The sequence below is a fragment of the Colossoma macropomum genome, unplaced genomic scaffold (genome assembly GCF_904425465.1).
Source record: "Colossoma macropomum unplaced genomic scaffold, Colossoma_macropomum, whole genome shotgun sequence".
Lineage (NCBI taxonomy): Eukaryota > Metazoa > Chordata > Actinopteri > Characiformes > Serrasalmidae > Colossoma > Colossoma macropomum.
In genome coordinates this window covers 1,784,502-1,809,571 of record NW_023496051.1, presented here as the reverse complement: position 1 = coordinate 1,809,571, position 25,070 = coordinate 1,784,502, and the positions used below count along the sequence as shown (strand labels likewise).

The following is a 25,070-nucleotide window of genomic DNA, read 5'->3' as shown; positions in this document are numbered from 1 at the left end:
TTGGTTGATGCTGAAAGGACTTGCTGTTTTTATTGAGATTTCTCTCCGTTCTCCCTTCTGTCGGTCTCTCAGGTGGTCCAGGGCTGTCCGTGCACTCTAAAGCGGTAGACGCAGGTGTACTCCGGGTGACCCCAGTTACTGAGGATCCGCAGCTCCACCAGCCGATACGCCTCACTCGGAGAGTCCTGGACACACAACAGCCCACAGTGTCATACATCACTGTTACTCTGTAACAGTGTATGAACAGTCTGTACTTGAATATGACACCAGTCAGGAAGCCGGAAATGATGAAGAAATTAAAATCTAATTAAATTCATACACAGAATAAGGTTAGAATAGAATCACATTATAATAACATTAACATCCAGAAGGCCTCATTTTTCAAAAGTGGTTATCAAATCTTGAGGCACATAACATGACAAGAAAGGACTGTAAACAGATCAGTTCAGTGTAATATTTATAATTTAATAACTTTTTGTTGTTCCCAAAAAAAAAACTCTTTTTGGTGTATAGTTCAGAATATTAACATCTACATTTTCTAAGTTATTTACTATAAAAATGTCTAAAAAATAATTAATATAAAAGAAATTTTGTTTTGTTTTTTTCGAACCGGATGTTTGAAGGTCTGGATCGGTTCCCCATCTTGGTCATAAGTGAACGTTCCGAGATGTTCTCCTTCCGCATTCTCATTGGTCATTCCCTGGAGGAACAAGCACATATTATAAAGTGACCATACAATGACCTGAGCCCAGTTTAAAAAGTCACACCTCCTAGCGACCGCCTGGGACACCATAGCAACCCCATAATAACATCCTAGCAACCACCTGTGATACCATAGCCACTGCATAGCAACACCCTATCAACCTCCTGGGATACCATGGCAACCATCTAGCAACACCCTAGCTACCACTTGGGATACCATAGCAACCACCAAGCAGCACCCTATCAACCATATGGGATACCATAGCAACCGCCCTAACAATACCCTATTAACCACCTGGGTTACCATAGCAACCACCTAGCAACACCCTATCAACCACCTAGAAATACCATAGCAACCACCTAGCAACACCATAGCAACTGCCTAGCAACACTCTATCAAGCACCTAGGATTCCATAGCAGCCGCCTAGCTACACCATATCAATCACCTAGCAACATCCTATCAACCACCTGGAACACCATAGCAAATCACCTAGCATCACCCTATCAACCACTTGAGGTATCATAGCAACTGGATAGCAACACCCTGGCTACCACCTGGGATTCCATAGCAACTGCATAGCAACACCCTGGCTACCACCTGGGATACCATAGCAACCACTAGCAACATTTTAGCAAACTTGAACTGCGCAATCACTCTGCACTTTCTCCAGGAAACGCACTTTTCTATTTCTTTTGATAATCTGGAATGGTGTGCTTGTGTACATCGTTTCAATCAGATGTACAGTTTTACGTAATCTTTGTTAAATGCTGTATTTTTCTCGTAGAATGAATGGGAAGAAAACGTTTGTGCGCTCAGCTTTCATTACAATGAAGCAAGTCCATTAGTTACACCCTATTAACCATGTGTGGTACCTTAACCACCACCAGCAACCACCTAGCAACCCCCTAGCAACCAACTGGAATACCACAGCAACCACCTAGCAACAATCTAGCAGCCATGGGAAATACCACAGTAACAATCTAGCAACCTGCAAGCAACCACCTGTCATATCGTTGCCACCACCTAGCAACAACTTAAACACCATAGCAACTGTACAGCAACACCTTAGCAACCACCTGCAAATTGCTTAAGCTGCACAATCACTGCATTTTCATTCGTGATACCAAGTTACGAGTGAATATGAAGCTAAAAGTTAGCATGTTGTTGCTAGAAGGGTTTGGGGAAGCAGACCCTGCCAGCATTACTGTAACACAACTGTAACATCAACGCGGGGTTTATGAAACGTTTGTGTCGACTCACGTAAACAGCGAAGTCCTTTGGAGCGCTACTGATGTTTCCAGTGGGCGAGAGGACCCGCGGCACGTGCTCCAGGGTGACGTGGGTAATTTGGACTGGGTAGGACAGAGAGATCACCAGGAAGCCCTCAGAACCACGGAAGGCCCAGCACTTACCAGGATACAGTTCAGGCTGGAATCACACAAACACAAACCACAGATGTCAAACATGGCTGTGTGTCTGTGGCGTAATAGATTGAGTGGGTGTCCAGTGGGAGGTCAGTGTGTGTTTATGGCTGGAATTGTAGGTCAGTGAACGTCTCAATGTGCATATTTACGTCATCACAAGTTCAGTGAAAAGAGTGAAAAATACACCCATTTTGCTGGTCCTTAAAAGTTTAGCATAATTTGGGGCACCAATTAAAACTGCTTTCGTATTTTCATTAGGTAATGTTTGCTAACGTGCTAATGCTAATTAGGGACTAGTTTTGTTCTTCTAGCTAATAACACTAGCTATTATTTCAACCATGCTATTCCTAGTTAATAACACTAGCTATTATTTCCACCATGCTAATCCTAGTTAATAACACTAGCTATTATTTCTACCATGCTAATCCTAGTTAATAACACTACCTATTATTTCTAGCATGCTAATCATAGTTAATAACACTAGCTATTATTTCTACCATGCTAATTTTAGGTAATAACACTAGCTATTATTTCCACCATGCTAATCCTAGTTAATAACACTACCTATTATTTCTAGCATGCTAATCATAGTTAATAACACTAGCTATCATTTCCACCATGCTAATCATAGTTAATAACACTAGCTATTATTTCCACCATGCTAATCCTAGTTAATAACACTAGCTATTATTTCCACCATGCTAATCCTAGTTAATAACACTAGCTATTATTTCTGCCATGCTAATCTTAGTTAATAACACTAGCTATTATTTCTACCATGCTAATCCTAGTTAATAACACTAGCTATTATTTCTACCATGCTAATTCTAGTTAATAATACTAGCTATCATTTCCACCATGCTAATCATAGTTAATTCCACTAGCTGTTATTTCTAGCTAGATGGTTGCTATGGTATCCCAGGTGGTTGATAGGGTGTTGTTAGGCGGTTGCCATGGTATCCCAATTGTTTAATAATAATTGCTAGGTGATTGCTATGGCATCTCAGATGGTTGATAGGGTGTTGCTAGGTGGTTGCTATGGTATCCCGGGTGGTGGATAATGTTGCTAGGTGATTGATGTGGTGTTGCTAGGTGGTTGCTATGGTATCCCAGATGGTAGCTACGGTGTTGCTATGCAGTTGCTATGGTATCCCAGGTGGTTGATAGGGTGTTGTTAGGCGGTTGCCATGGTATCCCAGTTGTTTAATAATAATTGCTAGGTGATTGCTATGGCATCCCAGATGGTTGATAGGGTGTTGCTAGGCAGTTGCGATGGAATCCCAGGTGGTAGCTAGGGTGTTGTTATGCAGTTGCTATGACATCTCAGGTGGTTGATAGGATGCTGCTAGGTGGTTGCTATGGTATCCCAGGTGGTTGATAGGGTGTTGCTAGGTGGTTGCTATGGTATCCCGGGTGGTGGATAATGTTGCTAGGTGATTGATATGGTGTTGCTAGGTGGTTGCTATGGCATCCCAGATGGTAGCTACGGTGTTGCTATGCAGTTGCTATGATATCCCAGGTGGTTGATAGAGTGTTGCTATGCAGTTGCTATGATATTGTTCCTACCATGCTAATCATAGTTAATTATACTAGCTATTATTTCTACCATGCTAATCCTAGTTAATAAGACTAGCTATTATTTGTGCCATGCTAATCTTAGTTAATAACACTAGCCATTGTTCCTCCCATGCTAATCATAGTTAATTAAACTAGCTATTACTTCTACCATGCCAGTAGCTATTACGTCTACTGTACTAATCCTAGGTAATTACACTGTTATTTCTACTATGCTAATCTTAGTTAATAACTCTATCTGTTATTCCTACCATGCTAATGATAGTTAATTACACTAGCTCTTTTTCTACCAAGCTAATCCTAGTCAATAACACTAGTTATTTTTCTCCAACATTAATCCTAGTTAATAAGACTAGCTATTATTTGTACCATGCTAATGTTGGTTAATAACATTTACACTAGCTATTATTTCTGCCATGCTAATCTTAGTTAATAACACTAGCTATTATTTGTACCATGCTAATAAGATTAGCTATTATTTGTACCATGCTAATGCAAGTTAATAAGACTAGCTATTATTTCTACCATGCTAATCCTAGTCAATAAAACTAGCTATTATTCCCACCATGCTAATCCTAATTAATTTCACTAGCTATTATTTCTATGCTAATGGTAACTTAGTTTAGTGTTAGCCTAGTTAATGTTACAAACATTGTCTTTCCATTGTGGACTTGAACATTAGCCCCTTAATAATCCAGGCTTATTTCATACTAAGGCTTATTATTGAGTAACTACAGGGACTTCAGTGCAAACTAATGGAGCTATTCTTAGGTAATAAAAGTGTGTAATAAAGTTTTGGGCCTGCAGGGGGGGCTTGTTAAGGGGTTAAGTTAGTTTTAGCTACATTTTGTTCCAGTGTGTTTGTGTGTATGATTACCTGTGTGACAGTGCGAGGGCTTTCAGAGTGGTACAGCAGAGGGATTCCAAACAGACTGAGATACGCAGTTCTGGTGTGATACGTCTCTGAGCTCTTCATTACACTCGCACCTACACACACACAGACAGACACACACACACATACACACACACACACACACACACACACACACACAGACAGACACACACACACACACACACACAGACACAGACAGACACACACACACAGACACACACACACACACACACACACACACACAGACAGACCGACACACACACACACACAGACAGACCGACACACACACACACACAGACAGACACACACACACACACACAGACACAGACACACACACACACACACACACACACAGACAGACCGACACACACACACACACAGACAGACACACACACACACACACACAGACACACACACACACACACACACACACACATAGACAGACAGACACACACACACACACACAGACACACACACACAGACAGACCGACACACACACACACACACACACACACACACACACAGACAGACCGACACACACACACACACAGACACACACACACACACACACAGACAGACCGACACACACACACACACACACACACAGACAGACCGACACACACACACACACGCACACACACACAGACAGACCGACACACACAGACAGACACACACACACACACACAGACACACACACACACAGACAGACCGACACACACACACACACACACACACACAGACAGACACACACACACACACACACACACAGACACACACACACACACACACACACAGACAGACCGACACACACACACACACACACACACACACACACACACACACACACACACATGAATACCCTCTAAATCAGAATATATTCAGTGTTTGCTCTTTTCTAATGTACCTGATCAGTTTTACTGAGCCCTTTCAGAGCTGAACCACAGGCCAGATTCACAAACACATCTTAAGACGTAAATTTTTCTTAGCTGTGCATTTCTCTGTAGAAAACTGCCATATTTTCATTAGGCAATGTTAGCTAGATGCTGTGTTGTCTGTTGTTCTCTATCTGAGGCGTTATGGCTGAGCGTCCACCATGTTGGAGAGGTCAAGATCCGCTTGTGAACAAATTCACTTGTATTGAGAGACGAAGAGTCTCAGGATTAAATCAGCCACAACTTCCTTATTACTCAACCGATTTTCACCAAATTTGTTTAGTTATAATCCTCAGATACAGATTAATCTAGTCTGCACTGACGGCTCTCGGTAGCTTTTATTACTTTAATAACTGATTGTGATAATTAGCCGTCCGGACCAGCAGGAAAGTATTCAGTCTGCACCTGATGCTAAAAACTGAGTTTAGCGCAAGTAAAATAATGGGGCTGAAACCTGGATAACAGGGTTGAACACAGACATCATATTCCTCATTAAGCTGATATTAATGCATTAAAAAACATATAAAGTATATAACATAGAGCAGAAGGGAAAGTGATAAATGTTTTCATTAAAATATTTGGTTCAGGACATTTTCATCTCATTTTCATTTAAAACAATTGGAGGTTAAGAACTGCAAACGTAGCCTAAAATAAGCAGCGTTCAGGAGTGATTAGTCTTGACATGTTACATGCTAACTACTGATAACCATATAGATTACATAAATTTAAAAAATCTGAACATGGATTCCTTTTTCCAACTATAATTTTGGTAACAGGTTTGAACGATCAAGCTTTACTCATGCAGCCAAATCAATGTGTTGATGTAAACTGATGTAAACTCTAGAACATGAAGAATATTTAAATTCTTAATTTTCTCAGGCATGTATTTGGTTTTAGCGTTACTCCAAAAGTGTTTCGCTGCAGCGCTGCTTGTTTATTTCCAACCAGTCTGTTTTCGCACTTGTGCAGACTGAGAAATGCGAAAGAAATCAGAGTAAGGGTACACATGCACTGAGAAATCTGATTATTGAGCTAAAATCCAGCTCAGATATCTTTATCAGATTTCTAGGCCTTATTCTGAATTTAGAAATCAGAGTATGCCGATTACATGACCATTTGCATCAGATACCTGCAGAAATCCGGATCGGATTATTGAGTGCATGTAAACACACTCAGTGTTGTCGTACCTGAAGATTCCAGCGCGTAGTCGGCCATTCCGACCCCATCAGCCCTGTGGAGACTCAGTGCTCTGTGGACGATCTGTTCCACATCCTGTAACATAAATCAGCACGAACATGTCCCGTTGTGTTCCAGTGTAAACAGCACAGCATGTGCGCTACACAATGCAGAAGTGGGTAATAAACACGGCTCAAAGAGGTCCTGAGAAAAAACGTCCAGCCGTAAACATTATGCTTACTGCGCACACACACACACCACTTGGGAGGAATGTATCTGAACTATATATACAGACTGCAGCCATTTGTCTTAAGAGCCATTCAGACGCTCAAACAGGAATGTATCTACATGTTTCACATGTGAGAAAGGCCTAAAACTGACTTTAAATTGACCAGCTTGTGTCTGTGGACATGCAAAGCTAGAGGGGAGTGGGCGGTATGACAATGTTATACATGCTTTTCCCACCATATCATAGACATCTTCAGTACTTATAGAACACTGAACTACTGCATGGATCACAAAAACACAGATTTAGATTAATTATTATAAAGCAGCTGGTTGGATATTAGCTCATTATGCCCATTATGCCCACTATATCTTATTTTATTCATTTATTTTGGCCAGTTATCTTATTTTAAACAGTTAAATAGTTTAATTTTGCAAATGTTAAAGTAAAAAATATTTAAAAATTTAAAATATGTTTCTACTGTTGTGATGGTACATTCAGTCTGTTCCAATATTAACTTCTCGGTTGGGAAAATATCCACATTTGGTGATACATATTGCGTATTATGAAAATTTTTGCCCTATCACAACCCAATCTTAATCTTAACCGCATCAACTAAAGGGTAAACTCTGGCCTTTTTAACTTTTTTAATGAAAGCCGCAGGTTTTGAGGAACAAAAAGCATTTTTCCTCGAGAAGAGCAACCATATGTCATCATCATTGGGCACATCAGTCCCCATAAAGACCTAAATACACACACACACACACACACACACACACCTTTATAGTGACCGCTCCAGCTCCTTCCTGCAGGGTCTCTCCCCTGGTCCTCCACATGTCTCTCTTCTCCTTCTCCTTTTCCTCACCCAGTCTGTCCATTATCCTCTTTTCCAGGGTCTCCAACGCCCTCTGCAGGTCAGGGTGCATCACTACAACCTGCTCAGAGTCAACAGATCCGGACAGCTGCTGCAGCAGCCAATCAGAGAGCTCAGCCTTCAACTACAGCAGAAAACAAAAAAGTATTATTATTCTATCCAGAGACAGCGACTCGAGTCAGACTCGTCCTTAAATAACTCGCAATTCAACTAGGACTCCCCTTTACATGACTCTCGACTCAACTTAGACTCACCATTAAATGACTCATGACTCAACTCGGACTCACCCTTACATGACTCACGACTCAACTCAGACTTACCATCAAATGACTCGCAACTCAACTCAGACTCGCCATTAAATGACTCTCAACTCAACTCGGATTTGCTCTTATATCAACAGGAGATCGCGAGTTTGATTCCTGGTGATGCTACAGTTACTTGTGTCCGGGAGTCGAAGAGAGCGCAGTTGGTCTCGCTCTCTGGGTGGGTAGGATGGCCCCCCCCGTCTCCCTCATCACTCAGCACGATGCTAGTCAGCGCAGGCGTTTGTTAGCTGACGTAACAGAGCTGGCGGTTAGTGTTCTCCTCTGAGCGCGTTCAGCTGCGTTGCGTGAGCGGCAGTTCGAAAAGATGCGGTGGCGCTTCACAGGTCTTGGAGGAAGCCTGTGCTAGCCTTCACCCTCCTAGCGCTCGTGGTATTGTGTGATTGGGGGAGTCTTAACTAGTGAATGGAATTGAAAAAACGAGTAAACTGGGGAGAAAATTGGGGGGAAAATCTCAAAAAATAAAAAATAAAATATTTTTAATTTAAAACAGTACTTCTGTGGCGATGTGGAACATCTTGCTTTTCATTTTGGCACTTGTGTTAACAGGTCAGAGCTTCGCACAAGGCGCACAAGCAAAGCGGAAGAGCTTCCCAGATGGGCATCAAGGAATTTTAAATCTTTCTTTCTTTTAAATTTCCCGTTTTCTTCAATGGACTGTATGTGTGTGTGTGTGTGTGTGTGTGTGTGTGTTTAGCTTTACCTTTACTTCCAGTCTATCACTGAGGAGTTCAGATGATGACCGGAGGTCCGATACGTCTGATCTCAGATCAGAAATTTGATGAAGGACCCCACTCAGCTGCTCTTTAATCATGCTGCCATGCTCTGAGTGAACACTAGGGGGAGACACAAACAGTGTAAAATAACCACATGTACATTATGGGGTTTAAAGAGTCTGAATAAAGAAAGAAACAGAAGAGACGCTTACGTCTTCAGTCGAACTCTTAAGTCCCGCAGATCCGCCTGCAGCTTCTACACACACAAACACACACTATCAGGTTAGAGAGCGATATTTGGCATGATAGACATGATATAAATGTTAATAAACATTCATAAATATTTATTAATGTTAATAAATATTACCAACTACACATTCAGTCACTGTGTTTAGTTTTCTCACCTCCTGTTCGAGTTTCCGCTTCTGTCCGTCTTCTTTAAGCTGCCTGATCTCCCTCTGAGGAGATAGACAGAACAAAAGAAGAAAAAAGAAAAGCACAAATTGTAAAAAGGAAGTGCTTTAGATGAGCCCTCAGAGGGGTGCGGGATCGAGCGAACATTAGTGTGAACTTCAGAAGCAGAACTTGTCCAGACATCACTGTGACACGTTTCCCTTTTTCACAAACCCCCCCAGAAAACGAGAGCTGCTTATGAGCCACAGCAGCAAATTACTTTACAAAGCTTAACATTTCAAAGCCTTCGAAACATCAGGAGGGCTTTAATCAGCAAACTAATCTGTTAAACAGGACTGCTGTTAAAGTTAGCAGGCTAAAGGCTACACAGCTAAAAAAAAACAAAGGAAAAACATCAAAGACAAAACACAGCCAGACAAAACAATGACTCACATCAAAGAAGTACTGAAATACATATCCTTAACTTTCTCTCTTTCTCTCTCTCTCTCTCCCCTACCCTCAATTCTCTCTCTCTCTCCCCTACCCTCAATTCTCTCTCTCTTTACTCCCTCTCTTTCTTCCCTACCCTCAATTCTCTCTCTCTCTCTCCCCTACCCTCAATTCTCTCTCTCTCTTTACTCCCTCTCTTTCTTCCCTACCCTCAATTCTCTCTCTCCTCTCTCTCTCCCTTACCCTCAATTCTCTCTCTCTCTCCCCTAACCTCAATTCTCTCTCTCTCTTTCTCCTCTACACTAAATTCTCCCTCTCTCCCCTACTTTCAATTCTCTCTCTCCTCAATTCTCTCTCTTTCTCTCTCTTTATAACCAATTCTCTCTCTCTCTCTCTCTCTCTCTCTCTCTCTCTCTCGCTCTTTATGACCCTCTCTCTCTCCCTCTTTCCAGTTCTCTCTCTCTTTATCACCTATTCTATCTCTCTCCAGTTCTTTCTTTATCTTTCTCTTCTGTCTCTCTTTATCACCAATCCCCCCCACCCCCCACCCCTCTCTCTCTCTCACCAGCATGTCCTCCATTGCTCTGGCTCTACTCTCAGTCCATCTGTCTTGCCGTTCGCTCAGATCAGCATGTATTTTGTTCTTCAGAGCCAACAGACTGCCATAGTGGAACCGGTCCTGTAGGGGGCGCCAAAGAAACAGCTGGATTAAAGTGTAAATATTGCTAAAGCCTTTTAAATGTAATACGTGATATCAAATGTATGGACGTCCACTTCACTGGAAGCCCCTCTCCAGCTCCACAGTCTACAGTCAGAGACTGTCTGGGTCTTTTTGGGTGGTCCACCTTCAACCTAGCAGTGATGCCAACAGGTGTAAAAATTCCAGGAACACACTGTGTCTGATACACTCGTATCAGCACCACACACACTACCAGTGTCAGTGCTGTGCTGAGAATGGATCACCACTCAGACAATATCTAGTCAGCAGTGGTCATGAATGGGGTAGAGGGGCTGATAAAATTGTGCATGACAACAATGGGCCCATATGGCAGGTGGAGCTCACAAAGTGGACATACAATCAGGTGTTCCTAATAAAGTGGACGCTGAGTGTAACAACCATTATATGAGTGTATACAGTGTTGATTAACTACTCACAGATGACTGTACTCACATCCAGAGGGGGGCGAACAGTCTCGTGACAAAACAGCTGGACAGACACAGAAAGATTCCAGTAGCAAAAGCCTGCATGCAGTAACAACAACGCATCGGTCAACAATGTGCCGGACAGTAATACAGCCGTCATGGACATATCTGCTACTACTACACCTGTAATCATTTCACAACTGTCACCAAAACATCTATTCAAGTCTTCAGCATGGCCGGCTGTCGGCGTGTGGTCAGCATCACTGTTTTCCCGCATCATTTGAGCTGTGATGATCAGGAATGTCTCTGCAGACTCACCGAAAAGCAGCACGAGGATGAGGATGATGAGGAGGAAGGCCTTCCTTGTGCTTGTGAAGCGACTGAAGGTAAACGCAGGGGGAGAGAGGTCATGCAATGGGGTCACGGTGCTGCTGGGTAGATGCATAGCATCCCCTATCTTCTGGCTAAGGCTGTGCAGGACTGGGCCTGACCCTGGAACCACAATACAGGATTTAATGAGAGTTATGACCTAAAATGAGTTATATGAGTTACAAAAGTAGCTAAAGGAGTTCAAACTTTCTCTTTATATGAGTTAATACTGTGGATATGAGTTAGCATTGTGTTAATACACCGATCAGGCATAACATTATGACCTTGTTTCCATGCTCATTGTGCATTTTATCAGCTCCACTTACTATATAGGTGCACTTTGTAGTTCTACAGTTACAGACTGTAGTCCCTCTGTTTCTCTGCATACTTTGTTAGCCCCCTTTTACCCTGTTCTTCAGTGGTCAGGACCCCCATGGACCCTCACAGAGCAGGTACTATTTGGTTGGTGGATCATTCTCAGCGCTGCAGTAACACTGACGTGGTGGTGGTTATAGGTTCTCACATTGACTGAACTCTGTACTCCACCAGAGGGCAGAGTAGAAACTGCATCTTATGAGTTTCTTATCTGTTTAGTCCAAAGAAGATAGATAGTGTCCTCACATTATGCGTGACATCACACTGTATAGTTGCCATCATTTTGAGGACCGAATCAGTGCGAAGTCTTCAATTCGCTGTGCAGTTAGTTGTAATAACCATAAGGAAAACTGTAAAGAGTCCGAGAGACACACAGACCTTTAATTCAGTGTTTTCACTCCAGGTTTGGAGCCCCTGCACTGTATAGTTTAGTGTTTCTCTGCTGTTCACCTCGTTCAGCTCAAGAAGGGATTAATTAGCTAATAATATCAGGTATTTTAACCAGGAAACCACAGTTATGCAGTGCAGGGGTTTCAGGACTGGAGCTGAACTCTGAACTAACTGAACTAGCAAACTTACAGAATCACGTCTGTCGAAACACGACGTCGTTTTCAGACCCACGACATTCAGCCTGATATTTAACGTTAATGTTTCTCCATTCAAATCTCATTTAAATCTCCAGAAACAGAAAGTGAAGTTATACCGGCTGTCTGCAGCTCCGTTAGGGGGCGACTGTTCATCTCTCGGCTGTTAACGTTAGCTAAAGTTATCTAAAGGCTAGCATTGATCACATCTGTGTTAATTAGCTGATGTCTTTACCCTCCTATGATCACAGAGTGTTTCTCCTCTTTATGCAGCACCATGGGATCCTTTACCCACCCTGACGTGAAGAGCCGGTGGGCTTCTGTGCTTTTAATGGCTTTGAGAGACTCTCCAGAATAGGGAGAGGGGCCGAGTATGAGATCAATATATATGTATGTAGTTTTCCGTCAGTTTAAGTGGGCCCAGGAGTTCAGGGGGAAACTGTATAAGGATCTCAGCCTGTCTTCAACTCTGTCGAAGGAATAGTTTTTTCTCTTCCAAAGTAAGGAGAGTAATTTTAGTCTTTCACATCTAGTTACGTTCAGAGCAGCGAAGCCAGAAATTCAGTCCCACGTGACTTAAGAAGGGGAAGCAACAGCCAGACAGCAGATAACAAAGCACAGCTGTAGCACACAGGAAACGCCACAGAACAGCACCGATAAACACGTTCGTTTTGTGCTCATATAGATTTGACAGAATAAAACTTTTAATATCATTTGGAAAGAGTAAAAATGTGTATAATGTGTATAGCTAGCAGTGTGTATATGAATTTACACTGCGTCTATATGAGTTAGCACTGTGTATATGAATTCACACTGTGTCTATATATGAGTTAGCACTGTGTATATGAATTCACACTGTCTATATATGAGTTGTCACCGTGTATATGAATTCACACTGTGCCTATATATGAGTTAGCACTGTGTATATGAATTCACACTGTGTCTATATATGAGTTATCACTGTGTATATGAATTCACACTGTCTATATATAAGTTAGCACTGTGTATATGAACTCACACTGTGTCTATATATGAGTTAGCACTGTGAATATGAATTCACACTGTCTATATATGAGTTGTCACCGTGTATATGAATTCACACTGTGCCTATATATGAGTTAGCACTGTGTATATGAATTCACACTGTGTCTATATATGAGTTATCACTGTGTATATGAATTCACACTGTCTATATATAAGTTAGCACTGTGTATATGAACTCACACTGTGTCTATATATGAGTTAGCACTGTGAATATGAATTCACACTGTCTATATATGAGTTATCACCGTGTATATGAATTCACACTGTGTCTTTATATGAGTTAGCCCTGTGTATATGAATTCACACTGTGCCTATATATGACTTAGCCATGTGTATATGAATTCACACTGTCTATATATGAGTTAGCACTGTGTATATGAATTCACAGTGTCTATATGAGTTAGCCCTGTGTATATGAATTCACACTGTGTCTATATGAGTTAGCACTGTGTATATGAATTCACCCTGTGTCTATATATGAGTTAGCACTGTGTATATGAATTCACAGTGTGTCTATATATGAGTTAGCAATGTGTATATGAATTAGCATTGTGTGTATATATGAGTGTGGTGGCTTCTACAAACATTAAAATATGACCTAAGTGTATTATAGATACATAACACATGATTGTCAATATGTTTAATAAAAAAAAATTATACATTGTCAGTAAATTCTGAAATGTAAATTAAATAGATTGTGATATATTTACTTAATTTTACATGGAAATAGAGAAAGAAAAAGGTAGAAGTGTTAAAAGAATGTATTGTTAATTATAGACTGTTATTATTAGTGACTGTGATAAACCCCTGATTGTGATGTCATTAGCACTGACCCAGAACATCAATCATGCTGCTGGTGCAACACGAGGTACCCATCCTGCGACGTCCTCTCCTCCTTCTCCTCTTAAAGATCCTGGATACACACAGAGAGAGAGAGAGAGAGAGAGAGAGAGAGAGAGAGAGAGAGAGAGAGAGAGATGTACGAGGAGGTAGAAGGTGAAGGTTATTTGTTTGTGTTGATGGGCACACACACCTGACGGGGGTCTCCTTGTACGAGACCTGCACAGACTCAGCAGAGCTGCTGCTGGCAGCATCATCACTGTGGCCATAGTAGCCACCCGCCGCTAACCGCTCACTGCGTCTCGACATCTGTGCAGGAGGACATCTGAGTAAGGAAGACACAAACACTCACTCACCACCTCCATCCTTCTGAACCCCACCCCACACACCTCCACCCTATCTGACCCCTACCCCACACACCTCCACCCTTGTGAACCCCACCCCACATACCCCCACCCTACTGACCCCCAAAATATACATTTTTTTTCTTTTAATATAGTCAACAACACTGTTATTCTTGTTATTATTTGATATTATTATTACCGTTATATATTCATGTCCTTATTGTCGTTAATGTCACTGTTATAATGCTTTGGCCATACTGGAACCTTACAGTCATGATAATAAAGCTACACTGAACTTAAACTTGACACATAAAGAGAAAAAAAGAGACAGAGTGAGAGAGAGACAGAGAGAGAGAGAGAGAGAGAGAGAGAGAGAGAGAGAGAGAGAGAGAGACAAAGAACTTATGAACTTTTCTTTCTTTATATATTAATGATAACATGTACAGCTTTGGCAACATACGTATCATATCCTTTCTTAACTGATATCAAGAGCAGGGAAAAGGATGTGTCGTCCGTAACATACTAACTAAATAACTCAATAAATGATGAGTCAAACAAACACACTGAATAAATAAATAAATACTTTTACCAACTAATGAATGAATGAACAACTGGCTAAATACGTAAATAAATGAAGAAAGAAAGAAAAAGACAAGGATAAATACCCTGTTCTCTTTACCTGTTGACTCAGTTGTACTGCGTGTGTGTTTGTGGAATTCTGGGTTAAAGTGTCTGAAGCGTTGCTGCTCGATCTGCTTTATGACGTCACAAAACCCTCTACTCCATAAAAGCACCAGGAGGCCATTCTGACGGGAGCTGTGTCCGAAACTGAACCCTGTTTAGTATTTATACAACAGTTAGTTCCGGCCACGCAAGCTGATTGGTTGAGAAGCGCCTAACTGTGTTGTTATTTCACCATGACATCACATTTTTTTCACAAACACTGTATTACTCCACTGAGATTCTGTTGCTAAGCAACAACTTTGACAGCTGTAGGAGACGCTCAAGACATTTGAACGTTTTTACTTCTTACTTTGCCACAAACAGAAAATGGACACTTTTAAGATCACATTTGACCGACAGCCGATTTGAAGATTCTGAAGATGAGACGACACTAAATTCCCAAACTGTCATCACCACTGAGCAGCTTTTCAGTCGGCGGCTGAGACAGAAGAACAGCTAAACAACCTGGAATCAGCCAGAAATGAACCCAACACCATTCGCCAAACTAAATGGGCTGTAAGATGCTTTACAGACTGGCTGGAACAAAACAACATTAATACTGATCTGGCAAAAACTGACAAAACTGAGCTGAACTTGATATTGCGGCAGTTTTATGGCTCAGTCTGTACTTCAAAAGGCGAGGCTTACAGCAGACTGAGCAGCGATTGAGCGGAGTTTGTTACTTAAGCAATAGAACACCAGAGGGAGAGTGTTATCGCAAAATAACATCATGGCTGTGATTTGGTCGCTGTAGATCATCACAGCTGTGATGTTATGGGTCGTGAATGCGGCATTTAATATGTTTTAATGTTCGCAGTTCCTTCCGCCAAATTATAGTTCCTTAACAAGCAGCTTGTTGCTACGTCAGAGTAACGAGCTCCGCCCACTCGCTGCACAGCCGGCAGTTCGTTGTCCAGCTCCTTACACTAAGTTCCCAAACTGTCATCACCACTGAGCAGCTTTTTTGTTTTTTATTGCGGCAGTTTTATGGCTCAGTCCGATCTGGTCAGACTCTGAAGATCAGACGACACGTTTGGCGAATGGTATTGGGTTCATTTCTGGCTGATTCCAGGTTGTTTAGCTGTTCTTCTGTCACAACTGCCGACTGAAAAGCTGCTCAGTGGTGATGACAGTTTGGGAATTTAGTGTCGTCTCATCTTCAGAGTCTGACCAAATCGGCTGTCGGTCAAATGTGATCTTAAAAGTGTCCATTTTCTGTTTGTGGCAAAGTAAGAAGTGAAAACGTTCAAATGGCTTGAGTGTCTCCTACAGCTGTCAAAGTCGTTGCTTAGCAACAGCGTCTCAGCGGAGTGATACAGTGTTTGTGTTGTGTGATGTTATGGTGAAATAACAGCACAGTTAGAACGCCTCTTAACCAATCAGCTCGCGTGGCCGGAACTAACTATTGTATAAACTGACGTAGCAACAAGCTGCTTGTTAAGGAACTTTAATTTGGTGAAAGAACTGCGAACATTAAAACATATTAAACGCCGCGTTCACGGCCCAGTTTATTAATTTATTACTTTATTTATTTAACTGTTGTATTAAAGTCATAGAACACTTGAGGAGTGTGATATCGTGATAACACACTCCCTCTCGTGTTCTATTGCTTAAATAGTGCACTATTTTGGGTTTCTGCCATTTTGTAGTGGTGTGTGAAAACAGTGCAGTGCGCTCAAACAATCCCACAATGCACCGCAATAAGTATTGTACAACTTTTTGAATGGACATATACTCGTGAGTAGTGTAAGGGGGCGTGGTTATGTGTGTAACACACATGCATACATTCACCTTTAGTCATGATGTCCAGCGAGCTCTCTGCTTTCATGTGAACAGAAGCTGCAGGCTGGGACAAAGTGGACCTCAGAACCCACCTGGAGATGGACTTTCGTGGTGGGTCTTCTTCACCCTGAGAGAGGCTGTCATGGTTGCACAGGTAAGCAGAGGTGCTGATCTTGTCTGGTCTGTTCAGGGCCTCCTCTGTCGTTCTGTTCTGGCTGTGGTGACCAGCGCTTACCTCAGTCAACCTCCGGAATACAAACAAATCCATTCTTTTTCCATTTTCACTGAGGCTCCAATCACCTTAACAAAATGTGGTGTTGAGCTCTCACTGGACCTCGTCAGGCCTCTGACCAGTGAAAGAACCTCTCGCAACACCAAGGTCTGGAAACCTAACCCGTCCAGGAGTTCCTGAACACCTTGGCTTCTTCTCATGTCCAGCTCTTTCCTCATTGGACATCAGTGGGAGAAAAGGGTCGGTGCCTCTTCAACCAACAGAACATCTCAGAAGGGGGCGTTGCTGCTCCTGCTGGACATCCGTTCTATGCAGGACGGTGCGTGTGCAGCTGCTGGATCGTTGGCCTCAGCTAGGCAGGACCACCAAATTGAGCAGCTCATGGACAGACTGGAGGCCGTCTGATGACCAGAACTCTGTTATATCCCTCACTCCTCCATTTATCCTTCCCCATATTTTCCATCAAACTCTCTTACTTTTCCTAAGTTCTTTTCTTTACTATCTTTAATTAATTGATGTCTTATTTTTAAGTTTAGGTTATGTTAAGCTAAGATAGGTTAAAATAGGTTAAGCTACGCTAAAGTAAGTTCAGTTAGGTTAAGTTAGGTAAAATTCAGTTACGTAAAATTTAGGTTAAGCTATGTAAAGCTAGGTTAAGCTACAATGAGCTAAGCTAAGCTAAGTTCAGTTAGGTTAACTAAAATTTAGTGAAGCTAAGTGAAGCTAGGTTAAGCTATTCTAAGGTAAGCTAAGTTCAGTTAGGTTAAATTTAAGTCAAGCTTAGAGAAGCCAGGTTAAGTTCAGCTATGCTAAGGTAAGCTAAAATAAGCTAAGTTAGGTTAACTAAAATTTAGGTTAAGCTAATGAAGCTAGGTTAAGTTAAACTACTCTAAGGTAAGCTGAGTTCAGTTGGGTTTACTAATATTTTGATTAAGTTAAGTGATGCTAGGTTAAGTGAAGCTACTTTAAAGTAAGCTAAATTCAGTTAGGTGAACTAAAATGTAGGTTAAGTTGATTGAAGCTCAGTTAAGCTGTAGTTATGCTGTAGGCTAAGCTCAGTTAGGTGAACTAAAATTTAGGTTAAGCTAAGTCAAGCTAGGTTAAGCAATGCTAAAATAAGCTAAGTTCATTTAGGTTAAGTTAAATTTAGGTTAAGTTGGTTGAAGCTAGGTTTAGCTACACTGTAAGCTAAGTTTAGTTAGGTTAACTAGTTTAGGTGAATCTAAGTGAAGCTAGGTTTAGTTCAGCTATGCTAAGGTAAGCTAATGTAAGCCAAGTTAGGTTAACTACCATTTAGCTTAAGCGAAGTGAAGCTAGGTTAAGTTAAGCTACTCTAAGGTAAGCTAAGTTCAGTTAGGTTAAATTTAAGTCAAGCTAAGAGAAGCTAGGTTAAGTTCAGCTAAGGTAAGCTATGATAAGATAAGTTAGGTTAACTAGAATTTAGGTTTAGCTAATGAAGCTTGGTTAAGTTAAACTACTCTAAGGTGAGCTAAGTTCAGTTAGGCTAACTAATATTTAGGTTAAATTTAGGTCCAGTTAAGAGAAGCAAACTTAAGCTATGCTAACGTGAACTAAGTTCAGTTGGGTTTACTAATATTTAGGTTAAGCTAATGAAGCTAGGTTAAGTTAAACTACTCTAAGGTGAACTAAGTTCAGTTGAATTAATATTTTGGTTAAGCTTGGTGATGCTAGGTTAAGTTAAGCTATGCTAAGGTTAGCTAATCTAAACTAAATTCAGTTAGGTCAACTAAAACTTTTACATGTTTACATGTTGTTACTGCAGAGCTTTATCAATCTGGCCCATGATGTTTTACGGAAATAAGTTTTTTAAAGAACAAAAATTGCCATATTCATTCATGACTGTAGATACATCCTTCAAACAGTCACAATAATAAGCCAACCTACATAAGATGGTCATACAAAAGGCCTTTTTATTAGAAGAACTGGTCGATATTGTCACTGACAATACTGTTGCATTCAGAAATGTATAGTAAACAAATCTTCAATGTCATACCAAAAACCTTGACTCCACTTTTCAGACTTTTAATTTGAAATTTGACAACGGCAGCTGCCCTTTGCATTGCATGAACGTTCCAAGACAAACAGACATTATTGTACATTGATGTACATTCAAATCAAGGTTCGTTCTCTCATAAACTTTTTTGGAGATACAAAGTTGAGAGATAAAATAAACTTCAAGAAGACGCTGTTGGAGAGAGCTGAAGAGCACTTGGTCAGAAAACTCAGTCACAACCCCCCCAAACCCAGCAGAGGAGTCTACACTACGCCAACACGGTCTCGGCCCTGTTCCAATCCAACAACACCACTTCCCCTTCAGCACTTCTAACGAACATTTCAGAATCCAATATAGCATCAATGCAACTGATCAGGCTTAATACAAACTAAAAAGCAGCGCTGTGAGGTAAACATATTTTATACAAATAAAAGACATTGAAAACAGGCTGTACAAGAAATTCCTCCTGCATGTCCACCCAAATAACCAGATTTCAGTAAACATGCTGTTTAAAACAGGACGTTTTGACCTATTTAGGAATCAAGAATGACAAATAAACAAAAGCCGATGTACAATTTTCACCTTACACCTTCGCTGGGACTTTGCAGCAGGCCGAGTAATAGATGGCTGTGTGCAAAAGTTTGTGCACCCCTGGTCAAATGACTTCTAAGACAATAAGTGACAATAAGTGAACACGTCCTCTACAGAGAACACACTTTAATGCACAGCTACTGTTTATTTGGTGAATTTAACATAATGGGAAAATGTGATGTGGCTTGGGCAAAAGTTATGGCACCTTTTATATTTTATGATTTTTTCCAAAATTTTAAAACTCAGCAAATAAACAGAAGCCATATTCAAGGGTGTTCTCTGTAGATCACTTATTTTCAACAAAACGTGTCATTTGACTGGGGGTGTCCAAACTTTTGCACTTTAATGTATCTTCGTGGGGCTGAGCTGGGTAAGGAAGACGTGGTTTACTCTGAAGAGGTATTTCAAATAGCATAAGCAGGCTATTTTGATTAGAGCGCGACCGATAAATCAGTTGCCCAATGATATCGATCTATAAAACTATAATATATATACACTCTATAAAACGCAGTTTTATTGGTATCATCAAAAATATCACTGATAAATAGTGAATGTGTCCAAATATAATTTTTAGCATAAGAATAACAAAAAAACATTTCTATGAAGAGAACTGATGAAAAATCAGAACAGAATAGGCCTCATTCACCAATCATTCTTAAGAAGAAATTTGTTCTTAAAACCCACTCACGCAGTTTTCACTGAGATTCTGATGTTTTAAATCTGACGTGAATCTGACGTAAACTTTTTCTTAGGACATTTCTCAAGCACAAATTTGAGGAAAAATTTAGGAAGATATTGGTGAGTGAGGCCCAGTAAGAAGTAAAAAACAGAAACTAAACCCACAAAAAATTAGGCGTAGCTCCACTGCCAGTGCTAAAATATTTACATTATTTACGATGGTGAGAGCACTGTTCATCTGAACTTCAGAGGTGTGACAATCATACCAGTCAGTAACTAAAACTATATAAAAAAAATAAAAAATAATCAAAATCAAAAATATAAATATTATCAGAATTTGTAGCCCTTTAAAATCAGTATCAGCTACAAAATGTTTGATATCGGTCGAGACCTAATTTTAATAAGCGAAATGATTAACATGCTAGATACTGAATCAACTTTGCAAAAAAAAGAAAAAAGCAGATTTACATTAAACTGAAATAATTTACAATCAGTGTCAGAATGTGAGTATTAATACAGAGTGTGGACAGTGCTAGCCCTAGTCATTTTAACAGCTTTCTACATTTCAGAAATGGACAGATGACCTCTGTGCTATGTATATGTTATAGTCATATGCAAAAGTTTGAGCTCCCCTGGTCTAACGGCATGTTCTGTTGATTTTAACACACTTAAATAGGACATACTGGATAAAATAGAAAGTATTAAATGTGCCATAACTTTTGTACAGGCCTCATTTTTGATCATCTGATTTTTTTCCCAGTATGCTAAATTCAACAAGCAAACAGTAATTGTGCAGTAAAAAGTGTGTTTGCTGTAAAACTATTAATGTAATCTCTTACCTTTTAAATTTTCTATTTAATTTTAATTTTTTTTATTTTTATTTAAAAATGTAAAAAAATGGGCCATGAATGTGCAAATGTTTTGTTTTATGCTTAAATTTCTGTGCATTGAGTTAAATAAATTGCTTTAATAAGTGCAACTGCAAAATAATCTGCACATTTACATTTTGTCAAACTTACTTTTCTTAAACATTCTTCAAAAATCAACCTTAAACTATAATATGACACAATATATAACATTAAATTGATCATTTAAAAAATAATACAACAATCTTGATGTCTAGATACACCAAGCAGATGTGACCACCTTACAAAGTGGTAAAGGTTCGATTCAAAAACCTAATTAGGAACGAGTGGTTATTAAATAATGATAAACAGCAGTAAATTACATTTTAAGGTTAGCTGCATTCCATGTTGCTTGTCGTGAAATTGGAAAGTAACTTCTAGATGAATATTTCCTAACAACATGCCAACAGACATTCATTATCATATTTTTCATATTTTTTACCGTAGAAGAATTTGATTGGCTCGGTGTATCCAGGCATTAAATATGATCAGCAGTGGGCAGAACATTCCTTTCAAAAATATTTTAACTTATCTTGCGTAAGTATATAAAATTTAAACCCATTTAATACATCTTCAACCCAAAAGCTAATGCTAATTTTGTTAGCATCTTTAGCTATAAGGTACCTCTCTCTATCAGGACAATTGAACCTTTAAAGAAACAGCTTGAAACAACTTATAACAAATTGAAATTGTAAAAAAAGTTATTTAAAGTTATAGCATAAGAATATGCTAATCTTGCTAATCAGTGGCTGTTAGCCATCATATTTAGCCTATGTTAGCATTTCTGGTTGAGCTATTCTTTTAAAAGATGCGTCGCACTGATAGAAACAAAATACGGAATAATAAATAAATACGAGGTACTTTTATTTGGATTTTGTAGCAAATAGTGCAAATTCTGGAATACGTTTCAGGATCGATTAATATGTCAACATTTTTTTGCACATTCATATCCTACAGGCTTCATGTTGCTGTTTGTGTTTTTTGCATTCTGGTTGTTTATTGAAACGGGTCAGATATGATGTGCTCGTCCCAATCCAGCATTTTAGAGTTTCAGAAGAGAAATAACGAAATATCGAGAGCTTCAGTGACCCGAATTCAAACTCCACGCACGCTAAAAACATTTGTCCTTTTTATTGAAATTTCTCTCTGTTCTCCCTTCTGTCGGTCTCTCAGGTGGTCCAGGGCTGTCCGTGCACTCTGAAGCGGTAGACGCAGGTGTACTCCGGGTGACCCCAGTTACTGAGGATCCGCAGCTCCACCAGCAGATACACCTCACTCGGAGAGTCCTGGACACACAACAGGCCCCACTGTCATACATCACTGTTACACTGCAACAGATACACTGTGTATGAACTGAGTCTGTACTTATAAAAGAAACTCATCCTGTGACACTTCACAGCCTCTAATAACCAAGAAGCTGATAAAATTAAGCAATGACTGATTCTGAAATGACTGAGAAAGCTGAATGAAGTTCTAATAAAATTAATATCTATAATTTATAATAGATATTATGAATATCTTTAATTTAGTTGTAATAAAATTAACAGCCAGAATGAAGATCTAATAAAATCAATATCCAGAACAAAATTCTAACAAAATGAATTGCCAGATTAAAGATCTATAAAATCAATATTCCAGAATAAAAATTCTAATAGAATATCCAAAAAGTTCTAATAAAATTCATTTTTAGAATGAAGTTCTAATAAAAATAATTTTTAGAATAAATTTCCAATACAATTAATATTCACAAAGAAGTTCTACTAAAATTCATTTCTAGAATTCTAGATTCTAATAAGATTAATATTCAGAATGAGGATCTAATAAAGAGAATGTCTAGAAAGTTCTATTAAAGTTAATATCTAGAATGAAGTGTTAATAAAAATTAATATGTAGGATTATACTAATAAAATGAATATCCATGATTAAATTCTAATAAAAAAATAAAGTTCTTATAAACTTAATATACAGAATAAAGTTCTAATAAAACTGGTATCCACACATAAGTTCTAACAAAATTAATATCCAGATACGTTCTATTGAAATACATTTTTATAATGAAGTTCTAATTATATATATATCCAAATAAGTTCTAATAAAATACATTTTTAGAATGAAGTTCTAATACAATTATTACCCAGAACAAAGTTCTAATAGAATTAATATCCACAAAGTAGTTCTAATAAAGTTAATATCCGTATAAAGTTCTAATAAAAATGGCATCCACAAATAATTTCTAATAAAATTAATATTCAGAATGAAGATCTAATATAGTGAATGTCTAAAAAGTTTAAAATTAATATCTAGAATAAAGTTTTAATAAAAACTGGTATGTAGAGTTACGGTAATAAAATGAATACCCATGATTAAATTCTAATAAATAAATAATAAATAATAAAATTAGTATGAAATTAATATCCAGAATAAAGTTCTGTAAAAATAAAAATAACTTTCACAAAGAAGTTCTAATAAAATTAATATCCAGATAATATCTAATAAAATTAGTTTTTAGAATGAAGTTCTAATAAAATTAATGTCCAAGTAATAACATAAATTCTTAGAGTGAAGTAATAATAAAATTTATATCCAGAATAAAGTTCTAATAAAACTAATATCCACAAAAAACATTCTAATAAAATTAATATTCAGAATGAAGTTCTAATAAAATGAACATAAATGAAGCTATAATAATCATATCCAGAATAAAATTCTAACATAATTAACATCCAGAGCGCCTCATATTTCAAAATGTATGATCAAATCTTGAGGCAGATAACTTGTCACAAAATTATCATAGGTAGATATTACAGTGTAATATTTATCAGTTAACCATTTCTTCTTGTTCTCAAAATACTTGAATGTTGAATAAACCAATTATTTTTGGTACATAGCTCATAATATTCAAACCCAACACTGTTTAAGGTTGTTGTTTTTTTTTCAAAACTTTCAAAACTTGATTGAACAGACCGGAAGTCTGAAGGTCTGGATGGGTTCTCCATCTTCTTCATAAGTGAATGTTCCGAGTAGTTTTCCCTCCGCGTTTTCGTCGGTCATTCCCTGGAGGAAGAGGCACACGTTATAAAGTGATCTGAGCCAAATTTAAAAAGTGACAAGCAAATTTATTGATTTATTCCTTAAATCCATATAATATATAATGTTCCATATACACTGTTAAAAATGTGTAATTTTTCAATAATATAAAAGTAACTTTGTCGCAGATAAATGTGTGATAAATGTTCTAATATGATTGTACATATTGCACAGACAAGTATAGTATATTATAACTTAATATATGATTTAAAATGATGTGTAATATATATATATATATATATATATATATATATATATTATATATATATATATATATATATATACATATATATATATATCGTCTAAACCGCTTATCCTTATATATATACGCTATATATATATATATATATATATATATATATATATATATATATATGTATAAAAATAGTGACTGCCCCCTACCCAAGTACACCTACCTGACTTTCTGTAATGGTCTGGACCCCCACAGGACCCTCACAGAGCAGGTACTATTTGGGTGGTGGATCATTCTTAGCACTGCACACCACTGATGTGGTGGTGGTGTGTTAGTGTGTGTCGTGCTGCTACGAGTGGATCAGACACAGCAGTGCTGCTGGAGTTTTTAAACACTGTGTCCACTCACTGTCCACTCTATTAGACACTCCTACCTTGTCAGTCCACCTTGTAGATGTAAAGTCAGAGACGACAGCTCATCT

General features: G+C 38.9%; 2 protein-coding genes across 2 annotated transcripts in view; both read right to left on the bottom strand.

Annotated features, from left to right (window-relative positions):
• Positions 1–52: 52 nt before the first annotated feature.
• On the bottom strand, positions 53–17,157 carry LOC118804566 (SUN domain-containing protein 2-like). Its single transcript, XM_036565066.1, has 15 exons — positions 16,982–17,157; positions 14,234–14,365; positions 14,034–14,113; positions 11,147–11,320; positions 10,857–10,927; positions 10,251–10,364; positions 9,247–9,300; positions 9,055–9,098; positions 8,830–8,962; positions 7,709–7,927; positions 6,715–6,799; positions 4,581–4,690; positions 1,965–2,132; positions 611–700; positions 53–185 (listed from the first exon to the last, which is right to left on the bottom strand). The coding sequence occupies exons 1-15, from the start codon at positions 17,155–17,157 to the stop codon at positions 69–71; spliced, it is 1,767 nt and encodes a 588-aa protein (XP_036420959.1). The 3' UTR covers positions 53–68.
• Positions 17,158–22,280: 5,123 nt separating this feature from the next.
• Positions 22,281–25,070, bottom strand: part of si:dkey-92f12.2 (SUN domain-containing protein 2) — a 29,378-nt gene continuing 26,588 nt past the window's right edge. Inside the window, exons 17-18 of the mRNA XM_036565206.1 lie at positions 24,274–24,363; positions 22,281–22,595 (exon numbers count right to left, since the gene is read on the bottom strand). Coding sequence (XP_036421099.1) covers positions 22,479–22,595; positions 24,274–24,363 — 207 coding nt within the window. The 3' untranslated portion in view covers positions 22,281–22,478. The remainder of the gene's footprint in view (positions 22,596–24,273; positions 24,364–25,070) is intronic.

Excerpts from the sequence above, each read along its gene's own strand:
- LOC118804566 (XM_036565066.1), bottom strand. The coding sequence starts at position 17,157 with ATGGATTTGTTTGTATTCCGGAGGTTGACTGAGGTAAGCGCTGGTCAC. Across the intron at positions 10,928-11,146 it reads CATCCTCGTGCTGCTTTTCG|GCTTTTGCTACTGGAATCTT; the intron begins GTGAGTCTGCAG and ends TACTGCATGCAG. Across the intron at positions 6,800-7,708 it reads CTGGAGCGGTCACTATAAAG|GATGTGGAACAGATCGTCCA; the intron begins GTGTGTGTGTGT and ends TTTATGTTACAG.